The sequence below is a fragment of the Macaca fascicularis genome, chromosome 3 (assembly GCF_037993035.2).
Source record: "Macaca fascicularis isolate 582-1 chromosome 3, T2T-MFA8v1.1".
Lineage (NCBI taxonomy): Eukaryota > Metazoa > Chordata > Mammalia > Primates > Cercopithecidae > Macaca > Macaca fascicularis.
The window spans coordinates 579,740-604,055 of record NC_088377.1 but is presented as its reverse complement, the minus strand read 5'-3'; the positions used below and the strand labels follow the sequence as shown (position 1 = coordinate 604,055).

Sequence of the window (24,316 nt, the reverse complement as noted above, 5' to 3'; positions counted from 1 at the left end):
GCAGTGTTTCTTACCACTTGGGCAAATTTTGGTTATACAGCTCCTGGAAGAAGATTAAAGTAATTCTTTTTAAAGTAAAAAACAAGATTAAAGTAATCTTTTTCCGGGAGCTATATAATCAAATAATCCTTTTTTTTTTTTTTTTTTTTTTTAGAGACAGAATCTTGCTCTGTCACCTAGGCTGGAGTGCAGTGGTACGATCTCAGCTCACTGCAAGCTCCACCTCCTGAGTTCATGCCATTCTCCTGCCTCAGCCTCCCGAGTAGCTGGGACTACAGGCGTCCACCACCACGCCTGGCTAATTTTTCTTTTTTTAAGTAGAGACGGGGTTTCACCATATTGGCCAGGATGGTCTCGATCTCCTGACCTCATGATCCACACGCCTCAGCCTCCGAAAGTGCTGGGGTTACAGGCATGAGCCACCACGCCCGGCCTATAATCATTTAATCTTTTATGTGTTTTTCTTTGAACATGGTGATAGTTGTTTGGATCCCTAGGCTGACATGGTGGTTCTGCTTGCTTTCCTCCTGTCTGAGTGGGCCACCAGGTCCTGTCCCCAGGCTACGGATACCTGGCTGTTCACTGCTGTGGTGCCGGGGGTAGTAGAGGTGACCCAGACCTGTCCAGAGGTTGGGAAAGTGGGAACCACTCCAAGGTCACCTTTGTCTGTGAGGCTGTGGTCACCAGGATGGTGGGTTGTTTTTAACTTTATTTCACAACCATCATCATCCATGACTAAAGCTCCTGTAATCCTTTGGTTAGTTGTCAGTGATTGTGATGCAAAGATCTAAACAAATTATTGTAAGCTTTTTTATAGTTGGGATTAAAAAACAGTATTATAAACTATGAATGCTTAAAAAGAGAATGTGTTCATGGTGCTCTGAATTGCTGATTTTAAAATTTTGATTTTGCTTGTAGTTCAGCAACCAGATCCAAATCAGCCGAAGCCTGAGGGAAGCGAGACGAGCGTGCTGAGGGGGGAGCCTCTCACTGCAGGTGTCCCCCGACCACCGTCACTGTTGGCCACCTTGCAGCGCTGGGGCACAGCACAGCCCAAATCCCCCTGTCTGACTGCCTTGGATACGACTGGGAAAGCCACCTACACTCTCACCTATGGCAAGTGTTAACAGAAAGCGCTTGTGCTTGTGAGTTAGCTGTGGAATGTCACACACGTATCACAGCATAGACATACAGCTTGACAAATATTCCTGAGAAACCAGCACAGCTGGCAGATCAGTAGAACATTGACCTATATCAACTACCCATTCCTCCAGAGGGCCCCACTTACTGATGCGTGGTGACTGCCATTGCTCTGGGCTCGAGTGTTTGGAGCGTTCTATGTATGCATTCTGACCCATGTAGTTTAGTTTCGTCTTGTTTTCAACTTTGTGTAAGGGGAATCATGCAGTATGTATTTTTGTGTATGTGGCATCTTTTGGTTCCATACTGTGTTTTCTTTTGTAACACAAATAGTAAGCATGTCTACAGCCTGATGAATCCACAGAGTGGACGTGGTCCTGTCATCAGCACTCCAAGCAGAAGTGTTGCTAGGTTCAGAGCCCCTCACGCCCCCACACATGAAGGGTAACTGCTGTCCTGACTGCGCACACTGTTGGCTTTCCCTGCTTTTAAACAGGTGTTCTTTAGTTTATTCTCATCGAAGGGTATTATTTTATCGTGTGAATATACTAGAACTTATTTACACACTGCCAAGTAGATGGACATTTGTGTCGTTTCCACTTTGGGGCTATTGTATATAGTGCGGTTAGGAGCATGTTTATGTGAGTCTCTTGGTGAGAATATGTAGGCGTTTGTGCCAGGTATAAATGCAGAAGCAGAATTGTTCAGCATTAGGACATACTGCTGAGCAGTTTTCCACAGGCAGTGCAGCAGTTTTCACTCCCACAGCCAGTGAGTACATGAGGAGTTCCAGTTACTCTTTTCTCACCAGCTTGTGATATTGTTTATTTCGTTACAGTCTTGTTATAGGTGTGTTGTAGCACAGGCTAATTTGCATTTGCCTGGTGACAAATTATTTTCATATGCTTATTGATTGGCATTGCATTGAATCTCTAGTTCAATTTGAATAGAATTAATGTTTTATAGGTTGAGAACATCCCAAATATGAAAATCCAAAATCCAAAATGCTCAAAAATCTGAAACTGCTTGAAGCTGACATGATGCTCAAAGAAAAAGGTCATTGAAACATTTTAGATTTCTGATTTTTGGACTTGTGATGTGATGCTCAACTGGGAAGTAAATACAATGCAAATATTCCAAAGCCTAAAAAAATTTGAAATCCCAACACTTCTGATTTCAAGCATTTCAGATAAGGGATACTCAACCTGTATTACAATTATGGAATCTTCCGGTTTATGACTATGGAATGTTTTCCCCTTTTTAAAGGCCTGCTTTAATTTCTCTCAGTGATGTTTTCATACTTTGGAATACAGAAGTCTTGAGCATCTTTTATTAGATTTATTCCTATTACAAGTGCTATAATTTTTCATTTTCTCTACTGATTTGTTGCTTATATATATAAGTGCAATCTATATTATTATTATTTTAAAATGATGACTTTGTGCCAGGCACGGTGGCTCACGCCTGTAATCCCAGGACTTTGGGAGGCTGAGGCAGGCGGATCATGAGGTCAGGAGACCAAGACCATCCTGGCTAACATGGTGAAACCCCGTCTCTACTAAAAAAAAGTACAAAGATTAGCCGGGCGTGGTGGCGGGCGCATGTAGTCCCAGCTACTCGGGAGGCTGAGGCAGGAGAATGGTGTGAACCCGGGAGGTGGAGCTTGCAGTGAGCTGAGATCGAACCACTGCACTCCAGCCTGGACGACAGAGCGAGACTCCGTCTCAAAATAAATAAATAAATAAAATAACTAAAAATAAAAAATGATGACTTTGTATCCAGTGATCTCACTGAGTTAGCTTATTAGTTCTTCGTTTACTCATAATTAGTTGTTTGTCTATATATCTTTTGTATTATCTGTCTACAAAAATCACATTTTTTTTTTTTTTTTTTTTTTTTTTTTTTTGAGACGGAGTCTCGCTCTGTCGCCCAGGCTGGGGTGCAGTGGCCAGATCTCAGCTCACTGCAAGCTCCGCCTCCCGGGTTCCCGCCATTCTCCTGCCTCAGCCTCCTGAGTAGCTGGGACTACAGGCGCCCGCCACCTCGCCCGGCTAGTTTTTTGTACTTTTTAGTAGAGACGGGGTTTCACCGTGTTAGCCAGGATGGTCTCGATCTCCTGACCTCGTGATCCGCCCGTCTCGGCCTCCCAAAGTGCTGGGATTACAGGCTTGAGCCACCGCGCCCGGCCCAAAAATCACATTATTGGTGAACAATGATAGTGTTATTTTGTCCTTTCCAATACTTATACTTTTATTCTTTTTTTTTTTTTTTGCTTTTTTGCACAAGCTAGAACCTCCAGTACAGTGTGAAATAGAACAATGTTGAAGAGTGGGCATTCTTGCCTGTTTTTCCATCTGAGGAAAAGCCTGTGGTAATTAAGTATGATGTTTTCTGTAGTTTTGTTTGCTTGTTTGTTGGTAGAAACTCTGTCAGATTAAGACGGTTCTCTTCTCCTTGTTTGTTAGAAGTTGTTATCATGAGTTGGGACTGAATTTTGTCAAATGCTTTCTCTGCTGCTAGCAAGATGATCATATGGTTTTCCTCCTTCATTAATTTGGTGAATTATTTTGATTAATTTTCTAATGTAAAGCAGCCCTTCATTTGTAGAATAAATCCCACTTGGCTTTAATATTTTACCCTTTTAGCTATACACCCAGGTTTGATTTGCCAATAAGTTGTTTAGGATTTTTACATCTGTTTTCATTAGAAAAATTGTTCTGTAATTCTTTAAGAAAGGCGCTCATTGCCAGGCTTTGATGAGTATGGCTAGCTCACAACCTCCAACTGTTAAATCAGCGTTCAAATCTAGGTCATGCTATTGGCAGGGCAGTCCCTGGCCAATGGCCAAGTAAGGCAGTGGGACAAGGGCCTACTTTCTGTTAGCATGGACTTTCCTTATAAACAGCACTGGACTTGTGGAGACTGTCAATTCTACATTGTGGCTTGACAGCTCCTCCTGCCCAGTCTTGCTACCTGTCTTTTGCTGTCACAGATTTGTATTCTCTAGGAATCCTTTTGACTGCCTGAGCCTGTCTCAGCGTCTGCTTTGCGAAGAACCCAGCCTGTGACACACTTCTTTTTTTTTTTTTTTTTTTACCGTTCTCATTGGCTTGTAGTTTGTCTGCATTTATATACAGAGTGTAAGATATCACTACCATTGTGTTTATTTTTTTTTTTTTTTGAGACAAGGTTGTGCCCGGTCACCCAGGCTGGAGTGCAGGGACGTGAGCTCGGCTCACTGCAAACTCCACCCCCCAGGCTCAGGCGATCCTTCCACCTCAGCCTCCCTAGTATCTGGGACCACAGGCACACACCATCATGCTCGGGTACTTTTTTGTATTTTTAGTATAGTCGAGGTCTCGCCGTGTGGCCTGGGCTGGTCTCAAACTCCTGAGCTCCAGCAGTTTGCCCGCCTCAGCCTCCCAGAGTGCTGGGATTACAGGCGTGAGCTCCCATGCCCGGACCATTGTTTTTTGTTTGTTTGTGTTTTTTATCAGTCGTACATTTCTATTCTTTTACTATGTACATTCCTTCCTGCGATTCTATATTTTCCTGGGTAATCATTTCCTTCTGGCCTGTGGAACTTCCTGTATGTTCATTATACTGTAGGTTTGCTGGCAACTTCATTTTTTAAGGTTATATTTCGTGGTTATTTATCTTCTTTCAGCAGTGCAAAGGTATGGTTACTGGCTTTTGAGAAGATGCCAGACCATTGTTACTCTCTTGACAGTAATGTGTATGGCTGCTTAAAAAAATGTTCTTTTTCTTTGAATTGCAGCCATCTTACTATGACATATTTAGAGGTGATGTTCTTTGAACATTTCCTGTGATGTTCTTTGAAATTTCCAAGATGTCCACAGGGCTTCTTGAATCTGTAGAATGGTGTCTTCTATCTGTTTGAGAAAAATTATAGCCATCTTCTCTTCCTGTATTGCTTCTTCCTCATTTTTTTCTTCTCTCCTTCTGGGACTCCAGTTACACTTATACTTTTTTCACACATGCAAAGAGCTGTGTATTCCCCTACAACTGCCATTAGCTACCTCCAAAGTATGTTTCCTACCTGGTTACTATACTAAAGCTTTCTCAGAATGTGAAGTCAAAACCGTCACATAACACAGTGCTGTACAACAGAGCAGAGCCTTAGATTTTGAGATTTTAAATTTTAAATTTCTGGGATTTCATGAGGAAAACAGAGGTTCTTCCCAAAATGGGGTCTGTGGTGCCTCCTCTGTTTCCCCCAAGGAGTCCCAGGCTGTTAAACCTTGAATATCTGCTTTTAAGCTGACTTTTAACCATAGTGCTCTTTTATTTTTTTATTTTTTTAATTAGTTAATTTTTTTTTTTTTTTCGAGATGGAGTTTTGCTCTTGTTGCCCAGGCTGGAGTGCAGTAGCGCGATCTCAGCTCGCCACAACCTCTGTCTCCCTGGTTCAAGCGATTCTCCTGCCTCAGCCTCCCGAGTAGCTGGGGTTACATGCATGCACCACCATGCCCGGCTAATTTTGTATTTTTATTAGAGACGGGGTTTCTCCATGTTGATCAGGCTGGTCTCAAACTCCTGACCTCAGGTGATCCACCCGTCTCGGCCTCCCAAAGTGCTGAGGTTGCAGGTATGAGCCACCACACCCAGCATTTTTTTTTTTTTTTTAATTTTTTTGAGGTGGAGTCTCACTCTGTCTCCCAGGCTGGAGTGCAGTGGCGTGATCTTGGCTCACTGCAACCTCCGCCTCCCAGGTTCAAGCAGTTCTCCTGCCTCAACCTCCTGAGTAGCTAGGATTACAGGCGTGCACCTGGCTAATTTTTTGTTTTTCTTTGTATTTTTAGTAGAGACGGGGTTTCATCATGTTGGCTAGGCTGGTCTTGAACCCCTGACCTTGTGATCCACCCATGTGAGCTTCCCAAAGTGCTGGGATTACAGGCATGAACCACTGCACCCAGCCCATAGTGTTTTTTTTTAAAAAGTCCTTTTAAATCTCTTATTACCCAACTTCAGCCAGCATTTACGGCCAATATTTCTGAGTTTGGAACTTTACCAAAGGTAACCTCCTAGGTGAAAACAATAAACCTTAGCCAATAAGCTGTAGTATTGGGCACTTGGACTATTCCCAGAAGTCCAGAGCATCTAATTCTGAGCTTGCAAAGGTTTTTAACTGCTCGAGATAACCTTTAGAGCTAACTACAACACGAACCCTCAAATTGCTGTTCACTCGATGGTGGAAACCAAGAGAAAGTACCTCCATGTAGTTACAAGTCAACTCCCAAGGACATTTTTCAACATGTGGTCTCTGGGCAAGATGAAGGAGCAGACAGTTGCCCTGAGTAACAGAAAAGATGGAAAAGAGAAAGGGAGAAAAGCATTGCCTATAGCAGGATGGGAAAGGTGAGGAGCTCAGGGAGGCCAGAGAAAGACCCACCCATTGCAGCGACACTGAATCAAAAGTTCAGGTGGCCATTTGTCAGTAATGAAGGGCTCTTTTCCAGCAGTCCCATCAGCTCTGGAGTTTCCCCTTTTGGGGAGAAAAAATGCTCCCATGTTCCATGATCCTGTACATGCCTAACCTTGTCACCCAAAGCGGTCAGCAAAGAGTGCAAGGCAGATTAATCCAAAGAGAATAGTGGTTAACGTTCTGTAGTGCCAGATCCATTCTTGGCCGAGAGGGACTTTACTGAAGGGGGGCCTCTAACCCCCTGTATCTTAGGAAGGACTGTAACCTTCCCAGGTTGGGCCTCGAACGCAGGTTTGTTCAAGTGCCCTTGCCTTTTATTAAGAGGGGCCTTTAACCCACTCTGTCTTAGGAGAAATTCTGACTCCCCTAAGTTGGGCCTCTAACCCAGTTCCATCCTTTACCCCGGTAAATGCACCCCACTTACCCAAAGTCGGCCATTTGGTGCTGTGGTCTTACTTCCTTCGGGTCGGGGGTCTCCTCAGTATTACCCCTTTGGAATTCACCAGGAAGATGTTACCAGAAAGGGATCCTGTTCAGACCCCAAGAGAGGCTTCTTGGACCTTGTGCAAGAAAGAATTCAGGGCAAGTCAATACAGTAAAGTGAAAGCAAGTTTATTAAGAAAGCAAAGGAATAAAAGAATGGCTACTCCCTAGGCAGAGCAGCTGCACGTTTTCTAATATAGGATCATTTATAGGAATTTTTTATATTATATTCTGGATACCAGCCCTTTGTCAGTAATACCTTTCAAGAGTTCTGTCCCACTTTGTGGCTGGCTTTCCACTAATGGTAGCTTAGTGAACAGAAGTTCTATCCATCTTCTTTTCTTGCATGATTTTTGCTTTTCGTTTTTTTGTTTTGTTTTGTTTGTTTTTTGAGACAGTGTCTCACTCTGTTGCACAGGCTGGAGTGCAGTGGCGTGATCTTGGTTCTCTGCAGCCTCTGCCTTCCAGATCAAGCGATTATTATGCCTCAGCCTCCCAAGTAGCTGGGACTACAGACATACACCACCAGGCCCGGCTAATTTTTTGTATTTGTAGTAGAGTCAGGGTTTCACTGTGTTGACCAGGCTGGTCTTGAACTCCTGACCTCAGGTGATCCACCTGCCTTGGCCTCCCAAAGTGCTGGGATTACAGGCGTGAGCCGCCATGCCTGGCCCGATTTTTGCTTTTTGTGTTCTCCTTAAGTGCTGTTTCCCTTGGCTGAGATCAAAACATTATTCCATTAATTTGGGAAAATGCTGTTGTTTTGCTGTTCACATTTCGGTCTGCCATTCACCTGGAATGCGTTTTTGTGAATGGTGTGGGACTGGGTTCCAGGGTTCATTGCTAAAGAAGGATAACCAGCTGTCCCGTTCTGATCTAAGGAGAAGACAGCCCTTGCCCCACTCCTCTGTGGTGGCACATGAGTCCTCAGTGAGTTGTCCACACACGGGTGGATCTGTTTTGCTGTTCTCTGTTTTATTTCATTGATTTGTATTCTATTCTTTGTGCCCATACCACACTCTCTTGATTGCCGTAGTTTTATAGTAAGTCTTGACATCTGTAGCGAAAGCCCGCCGTCTTGTTTTCTTCAAGAGCATCTTGCATGCTCACTGTGGCAGCACATACACTAAAACTGGAATGATGCAGAGAAGATGAGCATGGTATCTGTGCGAGAATGACACACATTTGTGAAGTGTTCCATATTAAAAAAAAAAAAAAGAGTGTCTTAGCAATTCTTACCCTGTGCATTTCAGGATCCACTTTAGAATGAGCTTGTCAGGTGTCACAGTATACTTACTGAGATTATGAGCATTGCTTTGAATGAGTCTAAAGAGAATTAATGCCTTTTCATTATTATTGTTGTTGTTATTATTATTATTATTATTATTATTATTATTATTTTGAGATGGAGTTTCGCTCTTATTGCCTGGGCTGGAGTGCAATGGCGTGATCTCAGCTCACTGCAACCTCCGCCTCCCAGGTTCAAGTGATTCTTCTGCCTCAGTCTCCTGAGTAGCTGGGATTACAGGCGCCTGCCACCACGCCCGGCTAATTTTTTGTATTTTTAGTAGAGATGGGGTTTCACCATGTTGGCCAGGGCTGGTCTCGAACTCCAGACCTCAGGTGATCCACCTGCCTAGTCCTTCCAAAGTGCTAGGATTACAGGCGTGAGCCACCGCACCCGACCTTTCCATTACTGAGTCTTCCAGCCCTTGGACATCTGTCCCTCCATTCAAATATTTTTTACTTTATCTCAGTAATGTGTAATTTTCTGTGGGGAGATTTTACATATTTCTTGTGACAGTCTCAGGTACTTAGTGTGTATGTGTTTTAATTTTGCGGTGGATACTTTCATCAAAAATTTTTATTTACTTTTTTTTTTTTTTTTTTTTGAGACAGAGTTTTGCTTTGTTGTCCAGGCTGGAGTGCAGTGGCACGATCTTGGCTCACAGCAACCTCCGCCTCCTGGCTTCAAGCAATTCTCATGCCTCAGCCTCCTGAGTAGCTGGGATTACAAGTGTCTACCTCCACACCCTCCTGATTTTTTGTATTTTAGTAGAGACGGGGTTTCACCATCTCACCCAGGCTGGTCTTGAACTCCTGAGCTCAGGCAATCTGCCCATCTTAGCCTCCCAAAGTGCTAGGATTACAGGTGTGAGCCACTGCGTACTCTTTATTGCTAGTATGTAGAAATCAAATTGTGTTTTTATGTTGATATATTTGGCAGCCTTGCTGAATTCAGTTATGGAAGATTCATAAACTACATCATCATGTCATCTGCAAATAATGGTAGTTACATTTCCAGTTGTTCAGCTTTTTCTCCCCTTTTGCATGGGCTAAGCCTTTCAGTAAAATGCTGAAAACAGACATCCTTAGCTTACTTCTCTCAGAGGGGAAGCTTTCAATATCCAACCATTATGATATTTCCTATTGGATTTCTAAAGGTGCTCCTTTTCACATTAAGGCGGTATATTTCCTTTTCTGAGTTTAAGAAGGATTTCAAAAATCATTTAAGATCATTTTAAAATCATGAATGATTTAAATTGCTTTTATTTTCTTCCATGTATTGATATGATTGTTTTATTTTTCACCTTTATTTTGTTAATATGGCAAATTATGTTGATTTTCTGTTGAACCTCTTTACATTCCTGGGATAAAACTGACTTGGTCATGATGCATTATTCTTTTTATGTACAGCTGGATTCAGTTTGAAATTCTTTATGCATTACAATTATTAACACCTTAAATTGACTTTTTAAAATAGGCTAAAACAGTGGTTTGAGTTGAGTTTTGTCTTTGTTTGTTTGTTTGAGAGGGAGTCTCACTCTCGCCCAGGCTAGAGGACAGTGGCACGGTCTTGTCTCACTGCAACCTCTGCCTCCTGGGTTCAAGCAGTTCTCCTGCCTCGGCCTCCTGAGTAGTTGGGATTACAGCATGTGCCACCACTCCCAGATAATTTTTTGTATTTTTAGTAGAGATGGGGTTTCACCGTGTTGACCAGTCTGGTCTCGAACTCCTGACCTCAGATGATCCACCCACCTCGGCCTCCCAAAGTGCTGGGATTAAAGGCATGAGTCACCGTGCCTGGCCTAGTATTTTTTTTTCCTCGTTCATTTCTCAGGTCCCCCAGTTCACTTACTTCATAGTGTTGCACCTGAGCTTCATCTTATTACACGGGAAATTGAGCGCTCACTTGCAGGGCATGGCTGCTCAACCTGCTTGCAGTTGTACTGCAGGGACTTGAAGGGCTCAATAATGACTTTGTGTTGCTTCTTTGATAGGCTGCTTGGTGGGGGTGTGTTAAGGCTTCTGCAGGTGTGGGGCTTAGACTCATATTTCTCAGTCTTCCTGTCCCATAGTCACCCCTGCCTCGTGTCATCCTCTCCCGACACCCCCCGTCCTCTAGGCTTTTCCTTTCTCTGGTGTCCTGTCTTCCTCAGTGAAGCTCTCCCCTATTGAGTGCTTATGAACATAGCAGCTGTGCCAGGAGGGTGTGTGATGGGAAGGGCCTTGGAGTAAGAGCTGGTTCTCCCCTATTGAGTGCTTGTGAACGTAGCAGCTGTGCCAGGAGGGTGTGTGATGGGAAGGACCTCGGAGTAAGAGCTGGTTCCTGGGCCCTGTGGCTGGTGTGAAGTCCCGATGGCTTTCCAAGTAAAGAATGGATGGCATTGATACCTGGATCACCTTTGGATCTGTTGCTTTTGTTTATATTGTCTCTTGATTTTTGGTCAGGGGAACTTCTCTTTGGGGATGCCTAGTATTTTAACATCTTAAATTTAACGTATTAAATTGGGAATTTAACATGTTAAAATAAAGATATGACCCATTTCGGCCGGGCGCGGTGGCTCAAGCCTGCAATCCCAGCACTTTGGGAGGCCGAGACGGGCGGATCACGAGGTCAGGAGATCGAGACCATCCTAGCTAACACAGTGAAACCCGTCTCTACTAAAAAATACAAAAAAATAGCCAGGCGAGGTGGCGGGCGCCTGTAATCCCAGCTACTCGGGAGGCTGAGGCAGGAGAATGGCGCAAACCCGGGAGGCGGAGCTTGCAGTGAGCTGATATCCGGCCACTGCACTCCAGCCTGGGCCACAGCGCCACATAAAAAAAAAAAAAGATATGACCCATTTCATGAATTGTTGTGAAGATTAAATGAATTATGTACTACTCTTACAAATGATGTAATTGAGGGATATTTAATGTCATGAAAATCCATTTACACTGCAGTATTAATTGGAAAAGTAGGGTGAAGTATCTCATTTCTTGAAAATTATGCAGACATGTATACGTGCTTATATGTGTATAGTTGTATATGTGTGCACACATATGTACATATACATATGTATACCAAATACTGACTTTTTTCTGCTGGCTTTTTTTTTCTTTTTTTAAATAGTGTCTCTGTTGCCCAGGCTGGCTCTCACTACAACCTCCACCTCCCAAGTTCAAGCAGTTCTTGTGCCTCAGCCTCCCGAGTAGCTGGGATTACAGGCGCATGCCACCACGCTGAGCTAATTTTTTGTATTTTTAGCAGAGAGGGGGTTTTACCATGTTGGCCAGGCTGGTCTCAAACATCTGGCCTCAAGTGATCTGCCTGCCTCGTCCTCCCAAAGTACTGGGATTACAGGTGTGAGTCATTGCACTTGGCCTCTGCTGGCTCTTCTGTAGTCCAAATTTTCTATAATAAAATCCTGTTTTGTTTTTGTATTAAGAAAAATAAATCTGTAAGTTATTTTTAAGAGCCAACAATGATGTTCCTTACAACATTGTGCAGAATAGTTATTAGATGGAAACTACCTAAATTTCCACTAATGGGATAATGGTATATTATGGGGTATTTTGGTTTCTACATTAAATGTTAATTATTTGTTTCTTAACTTTTACATTGCTTAGTGTTTTTATTTTGTTTTAGGTAAACTTTGGAGTCGGAGTTTAAAACTAGCTTATACTCTACTTAATAAACTGACAAGTAAGAACGAACCTCTGCTTAAACCTGGAGACAGAGTAAGTAACTAGAATGTCACTTTGTTGGAATGAGCAAAAGCAGAGACTTCGATAATCTGTTTCATTGAAATTAGTGTTCCATCATTTAGTTAGAATTACAGCATTAATAAAAGGGATTTAAAATCAGCAGTGAATGCTGGACACGGTGGCTCATGCCTATAATCTTAGCACTTAGGGAGGCCGAGGCGAGCGGATTGCCTGAGCTCAGGAGTTTGAGACCAGCCTGGGTAACATGGCAAAACCCTGTCTCTATTAAAAATACAAACAATTAGCTGGGCATCGTGGTGCGTGCCTGTAATCCCAGCTACCTGGGAGACTGAGGCATGAGAATCGCTTGAACCTGGGTGGTGGAGGTTGCAGTGAGCCAAGATCTTGCCACTGCACTCCAGCCTGGCGACAGAGTGAGAGTCCGTCTCAAAACAAACGACAACAAAAAAAATCAGCAGTGAAAAATATGGCAAAGTGGCCGGGCGCGGTGGTTCAAGCCTGTAATCCCAGCACTTTGGGAGGCCGAGACGGGCGGATCACGAGGTCAGGAGATTGAGACCATCCTGGCTAACACGGTGAAACCCCGTCTCTACTACAAAATACAAAAAAACTAGCCGGGTGAGGTGGCGGGCGCCTGTAGTCCCAGCTACTCGGGAGGCTGAGGCAGGAGAATGGCGTGAACCCAGGAGGCGGAGCTTGCAGTGAGCTGAGATCCGGCCACTGCACTCCAGCCTGGGCGACAGAGCAAGACTCCGTCTCAAAAAAAAAAAAAAAAAAAAAAAAAAGAAAAATATGGCAAAGTTTGTGATGTAGAGTAAAGCAACATTCTTTTCCTGCACTCATTGTTTGTCCAGTGTTTCTTCATCTTCTTTTCTGTTTGACTTCATATATGTTAATATTAAAAATGTTAGATTCCAGAGCTTAGAATTTATGAATTAAAATCTAAAGTTCTGAAACCTTGCTATGAAACTCTGTATTTTTATCTCCTTCCCTATTCTATGTGTCCAGGTAACCTCCTTGTACCTATCTGCCAAAATGGGATGCTAGAGGCTTATTCTCTTGTGCTACACTGCCCTATATGGCTTTTGGGGCTATTTAAATTAGCAAAAATTAAATAAAATTAAAAATACAGTTTCTCAGTTGCACAAGCCACATCTCAGGGGCTCAGTAGGAGTGTGGCTCGTAACTACAGTATTTATAGCTCAGAGGTAGAACATTTCCGTCATCATAGAAAGTTCTTTGGGGCAGTACTGCTGTAGGGAAGCTGGCCCGGACCCGAGGGCCTCTGGTATACTGGAAAGTCCAGGGTGGAAAATAGCTGAGAACATGGTGAAAATCAATACACCAGTGAAATCCCGTAGTGAGAAGGTCACCTGTGTCAGATCACCCAACAAGTGAACTGCAGGTTAACAAGCTGGCAGATGGTTCCAAGTAACTCTTTCAGTGCCTAACTCTTGTATGTGAACTATTAGCCAAGGACTTTTAAGAAGGAAATGTCAGTATGAGAGAAAATATCAAAAGACAAAGAAAAGGAAAGACGGGAGGGAGTGAGAAAGAGAGAGACAAGAAAAGTAAGGAAGGAAGGAAAGAGGAAGCAAACTTGAAGGAAAGCTAGATATAGAAAACAATGTTTCTAAAAAGTGAATATTAATATTCTTGGAAATCAGATGAAGATGTTTCATAAGTCAAGAAAAGGATGCCAGTAGGAAAGAGAGATGGAGAGTTTAGTAAAATAGGACAAAAAGACTCGATCAAGAAGACTCAACACGTGACTGATAACTGGAGTCCAGAAAGAGAAAGGAGAACAGAAAGTGAAACATTTTAAATGAATATAGTAATTCAGGACAATATCTCAGACCTGGAGAGTGTAACTATTCAAGGATACACACCAAACACATGCCCATAATATTGCATAATACTGGGGTACAGAAAAGAATCCCAGAGCATTCAGGGGAAAAGTAGGATGTACACAAAGGATCAGCAATGACAGTGGCTTTTGGGATTTCTCATTGGTAAAACTGGAAGAGAGTGGAGTGATGCTTCAAAAATTCAGAGGGAATACAATTTTTAACTTACAATTCTATTCCCAGAGATTCAACAGATTTGAGAATGGTATAGCCATTTTCAGACATGCAGGACTCAGAAACATTTGGCTCACAAGCACTTTCTTGGCGAGTTCTTAGAAGATGTCCCTCAGCCACATGAGTGAGTAGGGTGCAAGCAGGGGGACCACAGTGGATATCCCCAGGACGATCACTGGCAGCAGTCCAGGGAGCAGCACAGCCACCATCAGGAGAACCGAGACCCCAGGGTGGGGTGGAGTCCTCAGCACCCACCATCAGGAGAACTGGGACCCCAGGGTGGGATGGAGTCCTCAGCACCCACCATCAGGAGAACTGAGACCCCAGGGTGGGATGGAGTCCTCAGCAGCAGGGGACATTCACGGCTCTCCTGAGTGGGTGGTTATTTGGAAAATGATACTGAAGGGTATTTGACCCATCTGAGGGAATATTTTAAAACAAATTAGCTAGAGAATACACAGAAAGCAACACAAGTAGAAAGAAAAGAAAGGAAATGTGTACTTGGCTATAAAAATGTAAACAGTTTAAGAATAATACTTTATGATATGTTGTGCTCATAGATGAGATTTTATGTAACGCTTTAGAATGAATTTAAGGATCACTAATTTTCTTGAAAAGCTTTCTTACAAGGATAAAGACTTTCAGATGCTTTCTTGACTTACAAGAGAATCTCTGTGGTTAGGTGAATCATAATAAAATTGACAAGGTCACAGTGATTGAGTTGAAGAAACTGGTGGCAAATTCTGCCTCCTATAATATTACACTTTATAAAAGTGAACAGAGCTCTTCGTAACAAATTCTGTAAAAATATACTTTCCCTACCAAACATCTAGTCTCAAGGTTATAGGTTACAGTTCTGGGCAACCACTATTAAAACCAAATTTTGAAGGAGAACCTTGCCCTTTTCAACAAACAAACTTGTTAGAAACTAAATTTCCAGACCTCAAGTACAGAATATAGATACGGCTTAAATTTTGTCTTACAAAGTGAACGCTTACTGGTTATTCATTGTTGTGTGTTCTCAAAGGCCCTAAGTCAGCAGTCTCTACTCAGTTAAATAGCTATTTGGACTAGTCCCTTATGGTTTCAAGCACAATTATTACAATATTTGGGGCTTACAAAAATTTTATTTTGTAACTAGCTTTTAATTTAACTAGATTCTGTAAAAATTGGAAATTTGGAATATTCATTTCTTTGTACTGTTGTAGGTGGCGCTCGTGTTTCCGAATAGTGACCCTGTGATGTTCATGGTTGCATTTTATGGATGTCTCCTGGCGGAGCTGGTTCCTGTCCCCATAGAAGTGCCATTAACGAGAAAGGTAGCAAACCCATGGCTCAGGTCCCACATGGTTCACTTCTGAACTTCATACCAGCGGTATCTTACTTCCTTTTCACTGAGTGTGGGCAGGCAGCAAGCAGCTGTCTTGACAGAGGAGAGGAAGCTAGCGGTCGACAGGCTGGCCAGGACTCAAGAGAAATCAGATGCCGTTTGGTCTGACTCTCTTCTTGGTGAGAGGGTCACTGAGAACCGTTTTGCTGGTGATGCTCCCACACCACACTCCTATGAGGTGGAGCTGTTCTATCATCTACATGAATTTCCCAACAGAAATGATAGCCAGTTTTTCCTTTAATGAATAGAATTATGGTTCAATAAGATTTTGTTAAACTTTTCCTCAAAACCATATGTTTATAGAAAATAACTATTATTTCTTAGGGATAAATGTATCATTACAGTGATATAGCTCACTTCTCAGTGGCAGTTTTGAATAAACGAGATGGAAATTATCTTGTGTTTCTATTCACTTACATGACAGTAGGCAGTTTCTGTTGCTGATAAATTATTAATGTGCGGTCTTGCTTATCTAGGTATCTATAACATTTTGAATATAAATATCAATAATCTGATTACTGAAAAAAAATATCATTTAGGAGTAGACAATGCCTGTATTTGAGAAAATCGGCTTTCTGTCATCCTGTCCCAGAATTCAGGCAGTTGTTAACATGAGCATTATCCACAAATATTCAAGAATCCCAAAAGTAAAATTAGCAATTAAAACTAGTGTATCTCAAAGGATAATATATTATGAGCAGGTATTTGAATGCAGTGATTCTTAGGAGTAAAACTAGAGATTTGTCAAATTTATATGAAGAAAATGACAAAATACTGCTGAGGGACACAGAAGACTTGGCTACAAGGAAACGTGTTTCTGTGTGGAAATAATCAATATTGTTAAGGACCAGGCCTCTCCAGATTAATTTGTAAATTTCAAACATGATTCAATAGAAATTTCAATGCCATTAATTTTGGAGTTTGTTAAAAATGCTTCTAAATGTCATTTGTAAGAATGAACTTTGAGAAATTAGCCCATTAAACTTTATATTTCACCACAAATAGAAAGCAAAATTATCTTTTAAATTTAAACATAGTTGTCACATTTTAATGAAGTATTTCCATGAAAAGATCGTATATATCGATAATAGGACTGAATTATTTTGGAAGTTTTGTGAGGGATGAAAAAAGATCTGTTCTGTGCATGGCCTGGAGCACCAAGGGTCTGAGTCTGGGTCTGCTGTGGGCACCCCACCCCACACTGTCACTCTGCTTTCTGCAGGACGCAGGCAGCCAGCAGGTCGGGTTTCTGCTGGGCAGCTGTGGAGTCTCCTTGGCCCTGACCACAGACGCTTGTCAGAAAGGCCTCCCCAAGGCACAGACGGGAGAAGTGGCAACTTTCAAAGGTGAGGCCTCCCAAGGGAAGAGGAGTCAGTGTTCTGACTGTGGTCTGTGTTAAATGCATGGTGTTCCAGAAATTAAACATGACTGGATCTTCAGCAAAAGTGATCCCTTGTTCAAGGCCTTGGTGAATCTCGGTTTTCATCTGGCTTCATGTCTCGACCTACACTGTCTGATATGGTAGCCACTGGCCGGATGTACCTTTTTAAATTACATAAAATGAATTGAGACTAAAACTCGCACTCGCACTCCTTAGTCACTCAGTAGCTAGTGCTGAATGTTGGAGGCGCAGGCTTTGAGTGTGGGGAGCAGGTGCCGCTCTGACTGCTGGCTGTTGTGTCCTGTCTGCGTGTCACAGGTTGGCCTCCCCTCTCCTGGCTGGTGATTGATGGGAAGCATCTAGCCAGGCCCCCCAAGGACTGGCACCCTCTGACCCAGGACACAAGGACTGGGACCGCCTACATTGAGGTAATGACCGTTCCTAACTCAGAGCATCTAAAAACGTGTCCCACAGGCTTAAGTCGTGCTTTTCCTAAGAATATAAGTTACTATTCTTTTTTGTTGAATTTCGGCCTAAGAGTTTTATCTCTGCCCCAGAAATACAGTGTCATATAGATGGTTGCTCAGACCCTTCCAGGTTTCTCTCTTATCTCATTCTCTCCTAACTGGCTCCCTCGGGATGCAGACGGTTATGAGGGAGCCCATGGCGCATCATTGCCCTCGGGCACCTGCCCAAAGGAGCCACAACTTCCACTGAAGCATCCCCTCAGGGGCCAGGGCTTGCCATGCACCTGGGCCTAGCAAGATGATTAGAGGAGAGACACTGACCACTTCTTTTGAAGATTCTGTCAGTCTCCATTCTGTCTGTTGTCACCTCTAGAAATACCACATCATGTTTTTTTCCTTGAAATCTTTCAGTATAAAACCAGCAAAGAAGGCAGTACGGTGGGGGTCACAGTGTCCCATGCATCCCTGCTGGCACAGTGCCGGGCTCTGACCCAGGCGTGCGGGTACTCAGAAGGTAAGGGCTCTCAGGGATGGGGTGGTGGCCCCTCCAGCCTCACACAGACACCTGACCTACCTCATTATGTGACTGTCGCTGCACCTGTCAAAACCACCCCGGGTGCCTTTGCCCATTAGTCCAGGTCTTGCCAGGTAGGGAGATGCACCGTCGTTAGCATGCTTATGGGGTCTCTGTGGTTGTGCTGGCCAGGAGGGCACACGGCGTCTCTTAGCAGAGTCCAGGCAACCCCATCAGGCTTGTTTTCAGTAAATGCACATGGATGTTGGTTTTATGGAACATGGAAGCTATATCCCACTGATACATTTATACACAGTGCTGGGTTCACAGGCCTGCCCTGGGGGGCTGGCTTACTCTGTGACATACTGAGGGTCAGGGTATTCATTCAAAAAGAGGAAAACACTTTTAGTTTTCTATTACTGTATCTGTGACTGTAGTTTTGACCTTAGCTGTCATGCATATAAATATATGATTTATATTTTATATTTATCTTTATAAATATATAACATATATTTATATTTTTATAAATATAACATATATTTATATTTTTATAAATATATAACATTTATATTTTTATAAATATATAACATATTTATATTTTTATAAATATATAACATTTATATTTTTATAAATATATAACATATATTTATATTTTTATAATATATGGTTTATCTATATTATGATTATAGATGATCTCTTGGTAAAGTATAGTCAGCACCTGATTTACTTCAAATGTCATATACTTAGGGAAGTATTTTTAAATTAATATTATTTAATTGATAAGTACTAATTGTATATATTTATGGGGTACACCGTGACAGATAATTTAAAAAACTGTAAAAATGGACTCATAGTAGTTTTCTTACATTGTAATACTGGAACTGAACAAAGCTACAAAGTGAAATTGAATGGTTTAAATATCTAAAATATAGGTGTTTAGGCCAGGTGCAGTGACTCATACCAGTAATCCCACTACTTTGGTTTGCTAAAGCAGGAGGAACACTTGAGGTCAAGAGTTTAAGACCAGCCTGTACGACATAGTGAGACCCTGTCTCTACAAAAAAAGGGAGAAATTTTAAATAAAATTTTAAAAAAGAAAAAAAATAGGTGTTTAAAAGCAAGGGGGTAAGTTGAGGGCACAGCTAAAGCTTTTACTGGAGATTTGGAAAATGATTTTAGGTATTTTTTAAGGGCTTTATTAAGTTTAAAAAGTTAGATCTTTCAGATTAAGCCCCATGACTTTCTTTGTCTTCAGCCCAGAGCTAATCTTACATATGTCACCTATAATTTGGGTTCTTTAGCCAGGCGTGGTGGTGTGTGCCTACAGTCCCAGCTACTCGGGAAGCTGAGGTAAGAGGACCGCCTACGCCCAGGAGTTTTGGGCTGTGCCAACCAGGTATCTGCACGAAGTTTGGCAGCAACATGGTGACCTTCTAGGAGTGGAGAACCACCAACTTGCTAAGGAGAGGAGAACCGACCCAAGTAGGAAAGGGAGCAGGTCAAAACTCCCGTGCCGATGAGTAATGGGATTGTGCCTATGATTATCCACTGCACTGCAGCCTGGCAACATAATAAGATCCCGTCTCTAAATAATAATTTGTGTTCTTTAGCCAACAGAGAAAGGATGTTTATAGTACTGTTATTCATAGTGCAATAGCATTTCCTGGCACACAAATCAAACCTCTCCTATTCACCTTTGGACTGCTGTGACCTTTGGCGAGAAGCCAGGTCTGCCCATAGCCCCAGGCTCTGCCTTTCTGCCTGTGTGAGGTGGGAGCCAGATCTTAGAGAGGACTTGGCCGAGTGCTCTGAGCAGAGAGCTGTGCTGGGAACCCTCAGTACTGCTCTCCACTCCAGCGTCCTAAAATGTGTTAGCTGCGTGTCTCTGGATGAGAAAACGGGCAGAGGAAGAGTGACTTTCTGAAGGGTGATGTGAACCACCAGCTCTTATAGAGGAGAGATGCCGGATCATGGTCTCTGGGTGTGAGAATTGAGGAGATGTGTAGAGTTGAGAAGTAAGAATATCCCTGACAGTTTTTCATCCCCACCTCTTGATTCTGAAAAGAATACCCCATCAAAATACCTGATGAAAAGATGTGGAGAGGCTGGGCGCAGTGACTTAACGTCTGTAATCCCAGCACTTTGGGAGGCCAAAGCGGGCAGATCACTTGAGGTCAGGAGTTTGAGACCAGCCTGGCCAACATGGTGAAATCCCTTCTCTAGTAAAAATACAAAAATTAGCCGGACATGGTGGTGCATGCCTGTAGTCCCAGCTACTTGGGAGGCTCAGACGGGAGAATTGCTTGAACCTGGGAGGCGGAGGTTGCAGTGAGCTGAGATTGCTCCGTTGCACTCCAGTCTGGGCAACAGAGTGAGACTCCATCTCAAAAGAAAAGGAAAGAAAAGATATGGTGACACCTTGTACAGCTTCTTCAGTATGTGATGTTCCCGTGCCTTGTGATTAGTGCTCAGCATGGTTCTCGGTGTTAGTTGCATGACTTTCTACTTTTATGTGTTTCCAGTAATAGATAACCAAGATTATTATTAATTGGTATGTGGTATTTGGAAATGCTATATCTGTTCCCTGAAACTTACGTGTTGATGATGTACTCACCTCAGAATTTCTCTAGAAAATGCATAGGGCTTATTGAGAGGGTTGCTCAGTGGTTTAACCTTCTTTGTCTACTTGCAGCGGAAACATTAACAAATGTGCTGGATTTCAAAAGGGATGCTGGTCTGTGGCATGGAGTGTTAACAGTGAGTGTTGTTTGCTGATGACTAATTGTTGGAACAAGGGATTGAGATGAACCCAAGCCTCTGCCTGAAATGTTGGGAGAGTACATTGGTTTTGTTTTGCTTTTTCTGGTGTGGCTCGGGCCCACTCGCCCTGAGCGTGTCTGCTCCCCCCCAGAGTGTCATGAACAGGATGCATGTGGTCAGCATCCCCTACGCGCTGATGAAGGCCAACCCACTCTCCTGGATCCAGAAAGTGTGCTTCTATAAAGGTAACGGATACCATCGTCACGGCACTCACCCTTCTTTAGAGAAATCTCTTGGAACTGACCTTTGGTGATTAAGAACAAATAAAGCTGAGATGTGGAACTGCAGATGTAGGCTGAGGAGCCGTGGGATGTCTTTCTTGGTCATACCCCTGCCCAGGAGTATGGGGGCTTTCTCTGCCTCGGGCATAGCCCTCAGGGTTTCATGGGTGATGTGGTAAGTAGGGCCACTTGGTGGGGTCTGGGCCTTGCTTCTCTCAGCAGTTGAGGTGCCTCTGGGGACCAAGCAGGAGGCCCCAGCATGGCCACACCTGCACAGTTGGCAGTCTGTGTCTCTGCCCTGTGGAGTTCAGTGGCACTTTACCAGCCACTGAGGCACTGGATCACCTGGGTCACCCATGTTGCCTTGTTCTACCTGCTGGGCTGTGCCCCTCTGGACATGTCTCAGAGCAGTGTGGAGCAGCAGCTGTCTCTTGTCTGTCCTGCTTTATGGAGGGAGACTGAAACTTGGGTGGGGGTGGGGGGATTGCTGGATTCCACATGCTAGCCAGTGCAGGAGCCAGACTGAGACCTGAGACTGTCTGTTTAGCTCCTGGGGTCCTCACACTTCTCAGCCAGCACCAGGGGTTTGGGGAGGGACAACGTGAGACGAAGTGGGCACATAGGAAAAGAACAATATGGAGCTTCTAAGAAAAAATTAACGTTAGGAATGGATCTGAGCTTTTGATGTCTAAATTGTACCTCAGAGTTGATTTTTGTGGAAAAAGGTTTGAGGGTTAGACTGCATGTGAGAGAGGGCTGCAGAGGGCTTCTGACCTGGGAGCTAAGTGTTGTGTCTGTGTGTGTACACCTTTGTGTGGGATGAGGTACACGTGTCTATGGGCGTGTGAGGGTGCCAGCCCTCGTGACACAGGGATGTCTGATGTCTGTGCCATCCTCTCTCTGCAGCTCGGGCCGCGCTGGTGAAGTCGCGAGACATGCACTGGTCTCTCCTAGCTCAGCGAGGCCAGAGGGACGTCAGCCTCAGCTCACTGCGCATGCTGATTGTGGCCGATGGCGCCAACCCATGTGAGTGAGTCTGTGTGGCTGGGGCATACCCCACACAGTGTCCCCTTCTGCAGACCAAAGTAGAACACACTGAGAAGCAAAATTGAGGCGTTTGCGCTGCCAGTGTCATATAGATACACATGTCCCATCATTTCTATGACACGGAACATCTTGTTGATTCACTGGTTTATCGCATGCATGTTTATTAGGCCACTAAATTTAAAAGCAATTTTAATATGCTTGATGAAAGGTACATGCCTTAATGAGAGTCATCTTTCTTAAGAAATTACCAGATTGTGCTGTGGCCTGGGGTTCCTGTTTCTCTTTGGGCCTATCCCCAGCCTCTTGCCCTTTGTCCTGGTGCACCCACATCCCTGGCTTCTGGCTTAACTTCTCCCACCAGGACCCAAGCATTCTCCCTCCTGGTTTGCCTAGATGTTCCCCACGTCCTCCCGGGAGGGGCTCCCTGTGGCTGCTGCCTGAGCACGTAGGACCTCCTGCGCGCGGTGGTCCCAGTGAGCACCTAGGACCTCCTGCGCGCGGTGGTCCCAGTGAGCACCTAGGACCTCCTGCGCGCGGTGGTCCCAGTGAGCACCTAGGACCTCCTGCGCGCGGTGGTCCCAGTGGGAACTGCTTTGTCAAGGCAGCAGGTGTGAGCTCGGGGGCCCAGGACTGTCCAGGGTCGGACTCAGTACCTCCTCTGGGGAAGCCTCAGGTGATGCTAGTCACACAGGGGCTCCTGTTGCAGCACATACCTGTTGACCAGGTATTAGGGGTTTTGTCGTTTGTTAACCTGCATCGTTGTCTCTGCATTGGAGACTACCCTGGATCAGAAGCTGACGTTTCATCTTATCCCCTCTCCAGTGTGACCAACACCCCTGTGTCCCCCATCTCTTGGGAGAGCACCCCACCTTTCAGCACCCCCAGAGCCTCTCATTCTCTTGGTCCACACCCAAGCCAGGCAGGGCTTGCTTCTGGATTCTGCAGTGCTGCTCAGGTCTCTGCGTCTCCACTCCATGCCCACCGCTGCTTTGTGGTCCACACGGTGGAGTTGGAGTGTGTGTCTCCCCTCCAGTGTCTCTTCCCGTGGCACTCCCCGTCGCCGCACTTGATCCTAGCAGTGCTGTGCGGCCAGTCTACCGCTGCATGCAGCGCCCTCCTGTCCCTAGGGACGCCCCTTCTGCCCTTTGGAGCACCAGACCATTCGTGGCTGACTTCCTTTAAAGACACCATCTCCCTTGAAGAGCATGAAGTCTGAGGGCGCCTGTGAAGGGACCCCTTCCTTCTGCTGATGCAGCCCGGTGGTTCCGATGGCTGCAGGCTGTGCTGACTTGAGCATGTGCAGCCACCAGCCGTGGCCTGGTACACCCCTAAGAGCATGTGCTCCTTTTGAGTCAGTGGCCAGCCACCCCCTCCATGCTGGCCCGCAGTTAGTGCTGGTGTTCCACTCTTGTTGCTCTGTGCAGGGTCGATCTCCTCCTGTGACGCCTTCCTCAACGTCTTCCAGTCCAGAGGTTTGAGGCCGGAGGTCATCTGTCCTTGCGCCAGTTCTCCTGAGGCGCTGACTGTCGCCATCCGCAGGTAACCTCATTCCTTGCTATGTCTCGTGAGCACTTAGTTGAGTCCTCTGCATACAGCTGAGTTACCCTGGAGCTGTGCCTTGCCTGTTAGGATCCAGGCCCATTTGTATGGCAGCACCTTGGTGCCTGGCTCCCCACTTTTTGCCAGCTTGGGTTTGCGTGGGGAATTGGGTAGCAAGACTGGGCCATACTCTGGATTCTTGCAGAATGCCGGCTCGCGATTTTCCTAAGTGCTTCCTAAATTAGAAAGGCCTTGTCATCTCATCTGTAGCTGTAGTAAACATTACAACCTAGGAACTCTTTCTTACTCTGAGGCAGTTGTCGGTCAGCCGTGGAGTCTGTGGGAACCATTGACCTTCCTGGAGAAGCGCCCGGCCTGGTGCTTAGTGCCCGGCCACCCACCTCCCGGGAGGCCTGTGCTGCTCTTGTGGAGGTTTTCCTCATGTCACCTCTCTCAGCCTGGAGGGCACGTTGAGCCTGCAGACTGCCCTGAGTGTCCTTGTGTGTGGGTGCGGGCTTGGCCCTTCCTGTGCTCCTCACCCCCCTCCTGAGGTTTCCTTTCCCCTCATCTCACCTGCCCCACCCCCAGCTCCATCCTGGAGGCAGAACTCACTGTGCTCACAGCTGAGGTGTCTTAGCCTCAGTTGTAATCTTGTGTTAGCGTCATATATTCATAAATGGTATGTATTTCCACACATGAAAGTAATCTTAAGTTTTTATAAGTCACCGTAACTTGGCCAGGCATGGTGGCTCACGCCTGTAATCCCAGCACTTTGGGAGGCCACGGCGGGTGGAT

The 24,316-nt window shown here is 44.6% G+C and overlaps 1 protein-coding gene and 1 non-coding gene across 24 annotated transcripts in view; both read left to right on the top strand.

Annotated features, from left to right (window-relative positions):
- DIP2A (disco interacting protein 2 homolog A) overlaps positions 1–24,316 on the top strand; it is a 111,739-nt gene that overhangs the window by 57,618 nt on the left and 29,805 nt on the right. For 22 of the 23 annotated variants that reach the window (XR_012431853.1, XR_012431850.1, XR_012431849.1 and 19 more), the window contains 10 exons: positions 919–1,116; positions 11,982–12,073; positions 15,351–15,461; positions 16,755–16,878; positions 17,232–17,341; positions 17,792–17,894; positions 20,587–20,651; positions 20,806–20,899; positions 21,842–21,961; positions 23,407–23,521. Coding sequence is in view for 13 of the 23 variants with exons in the window: in XM_074033845.1 (XP_073889946.1) it covers positions 919–1,116; positions 11,982–12,073; positions 15,351–15,461; positions 16,755–16,878; positions 17,232–17,341; positions 17,792–17,894; positions 20,587–20,651; positions 20,806–20,899; positions 21,842–21,961; positions 23,407–23,521 (1,132 nt within the window). In the remaining 10 variants the exon portion in view is untranslated. Of the gene's footprint in view, positions 1–918; positions 1,117–11,981; positions 12,074–15,350; positions 15,462–16,754; positions 16,879–17,231; positions 17,342–17,791; positions 17,895–20,586; positions 20,652–20,805; positions 20,900–21,841; positions 21,962–23,406; positions 23,522–24,316 lie in introns of those variants that run through there. The other variant, XM_074033848.1, reaches the window with a different exon arrangement.
- On the top strand, positions 8,172–8,276 carry LOC123572600 (U6 spliceosomal RNA). Its single transcript, XR_006697165.1, has one exon. It is a non-coding gene; the product is annotated as a U6 spliceosomal RNA (small nuclear RNA).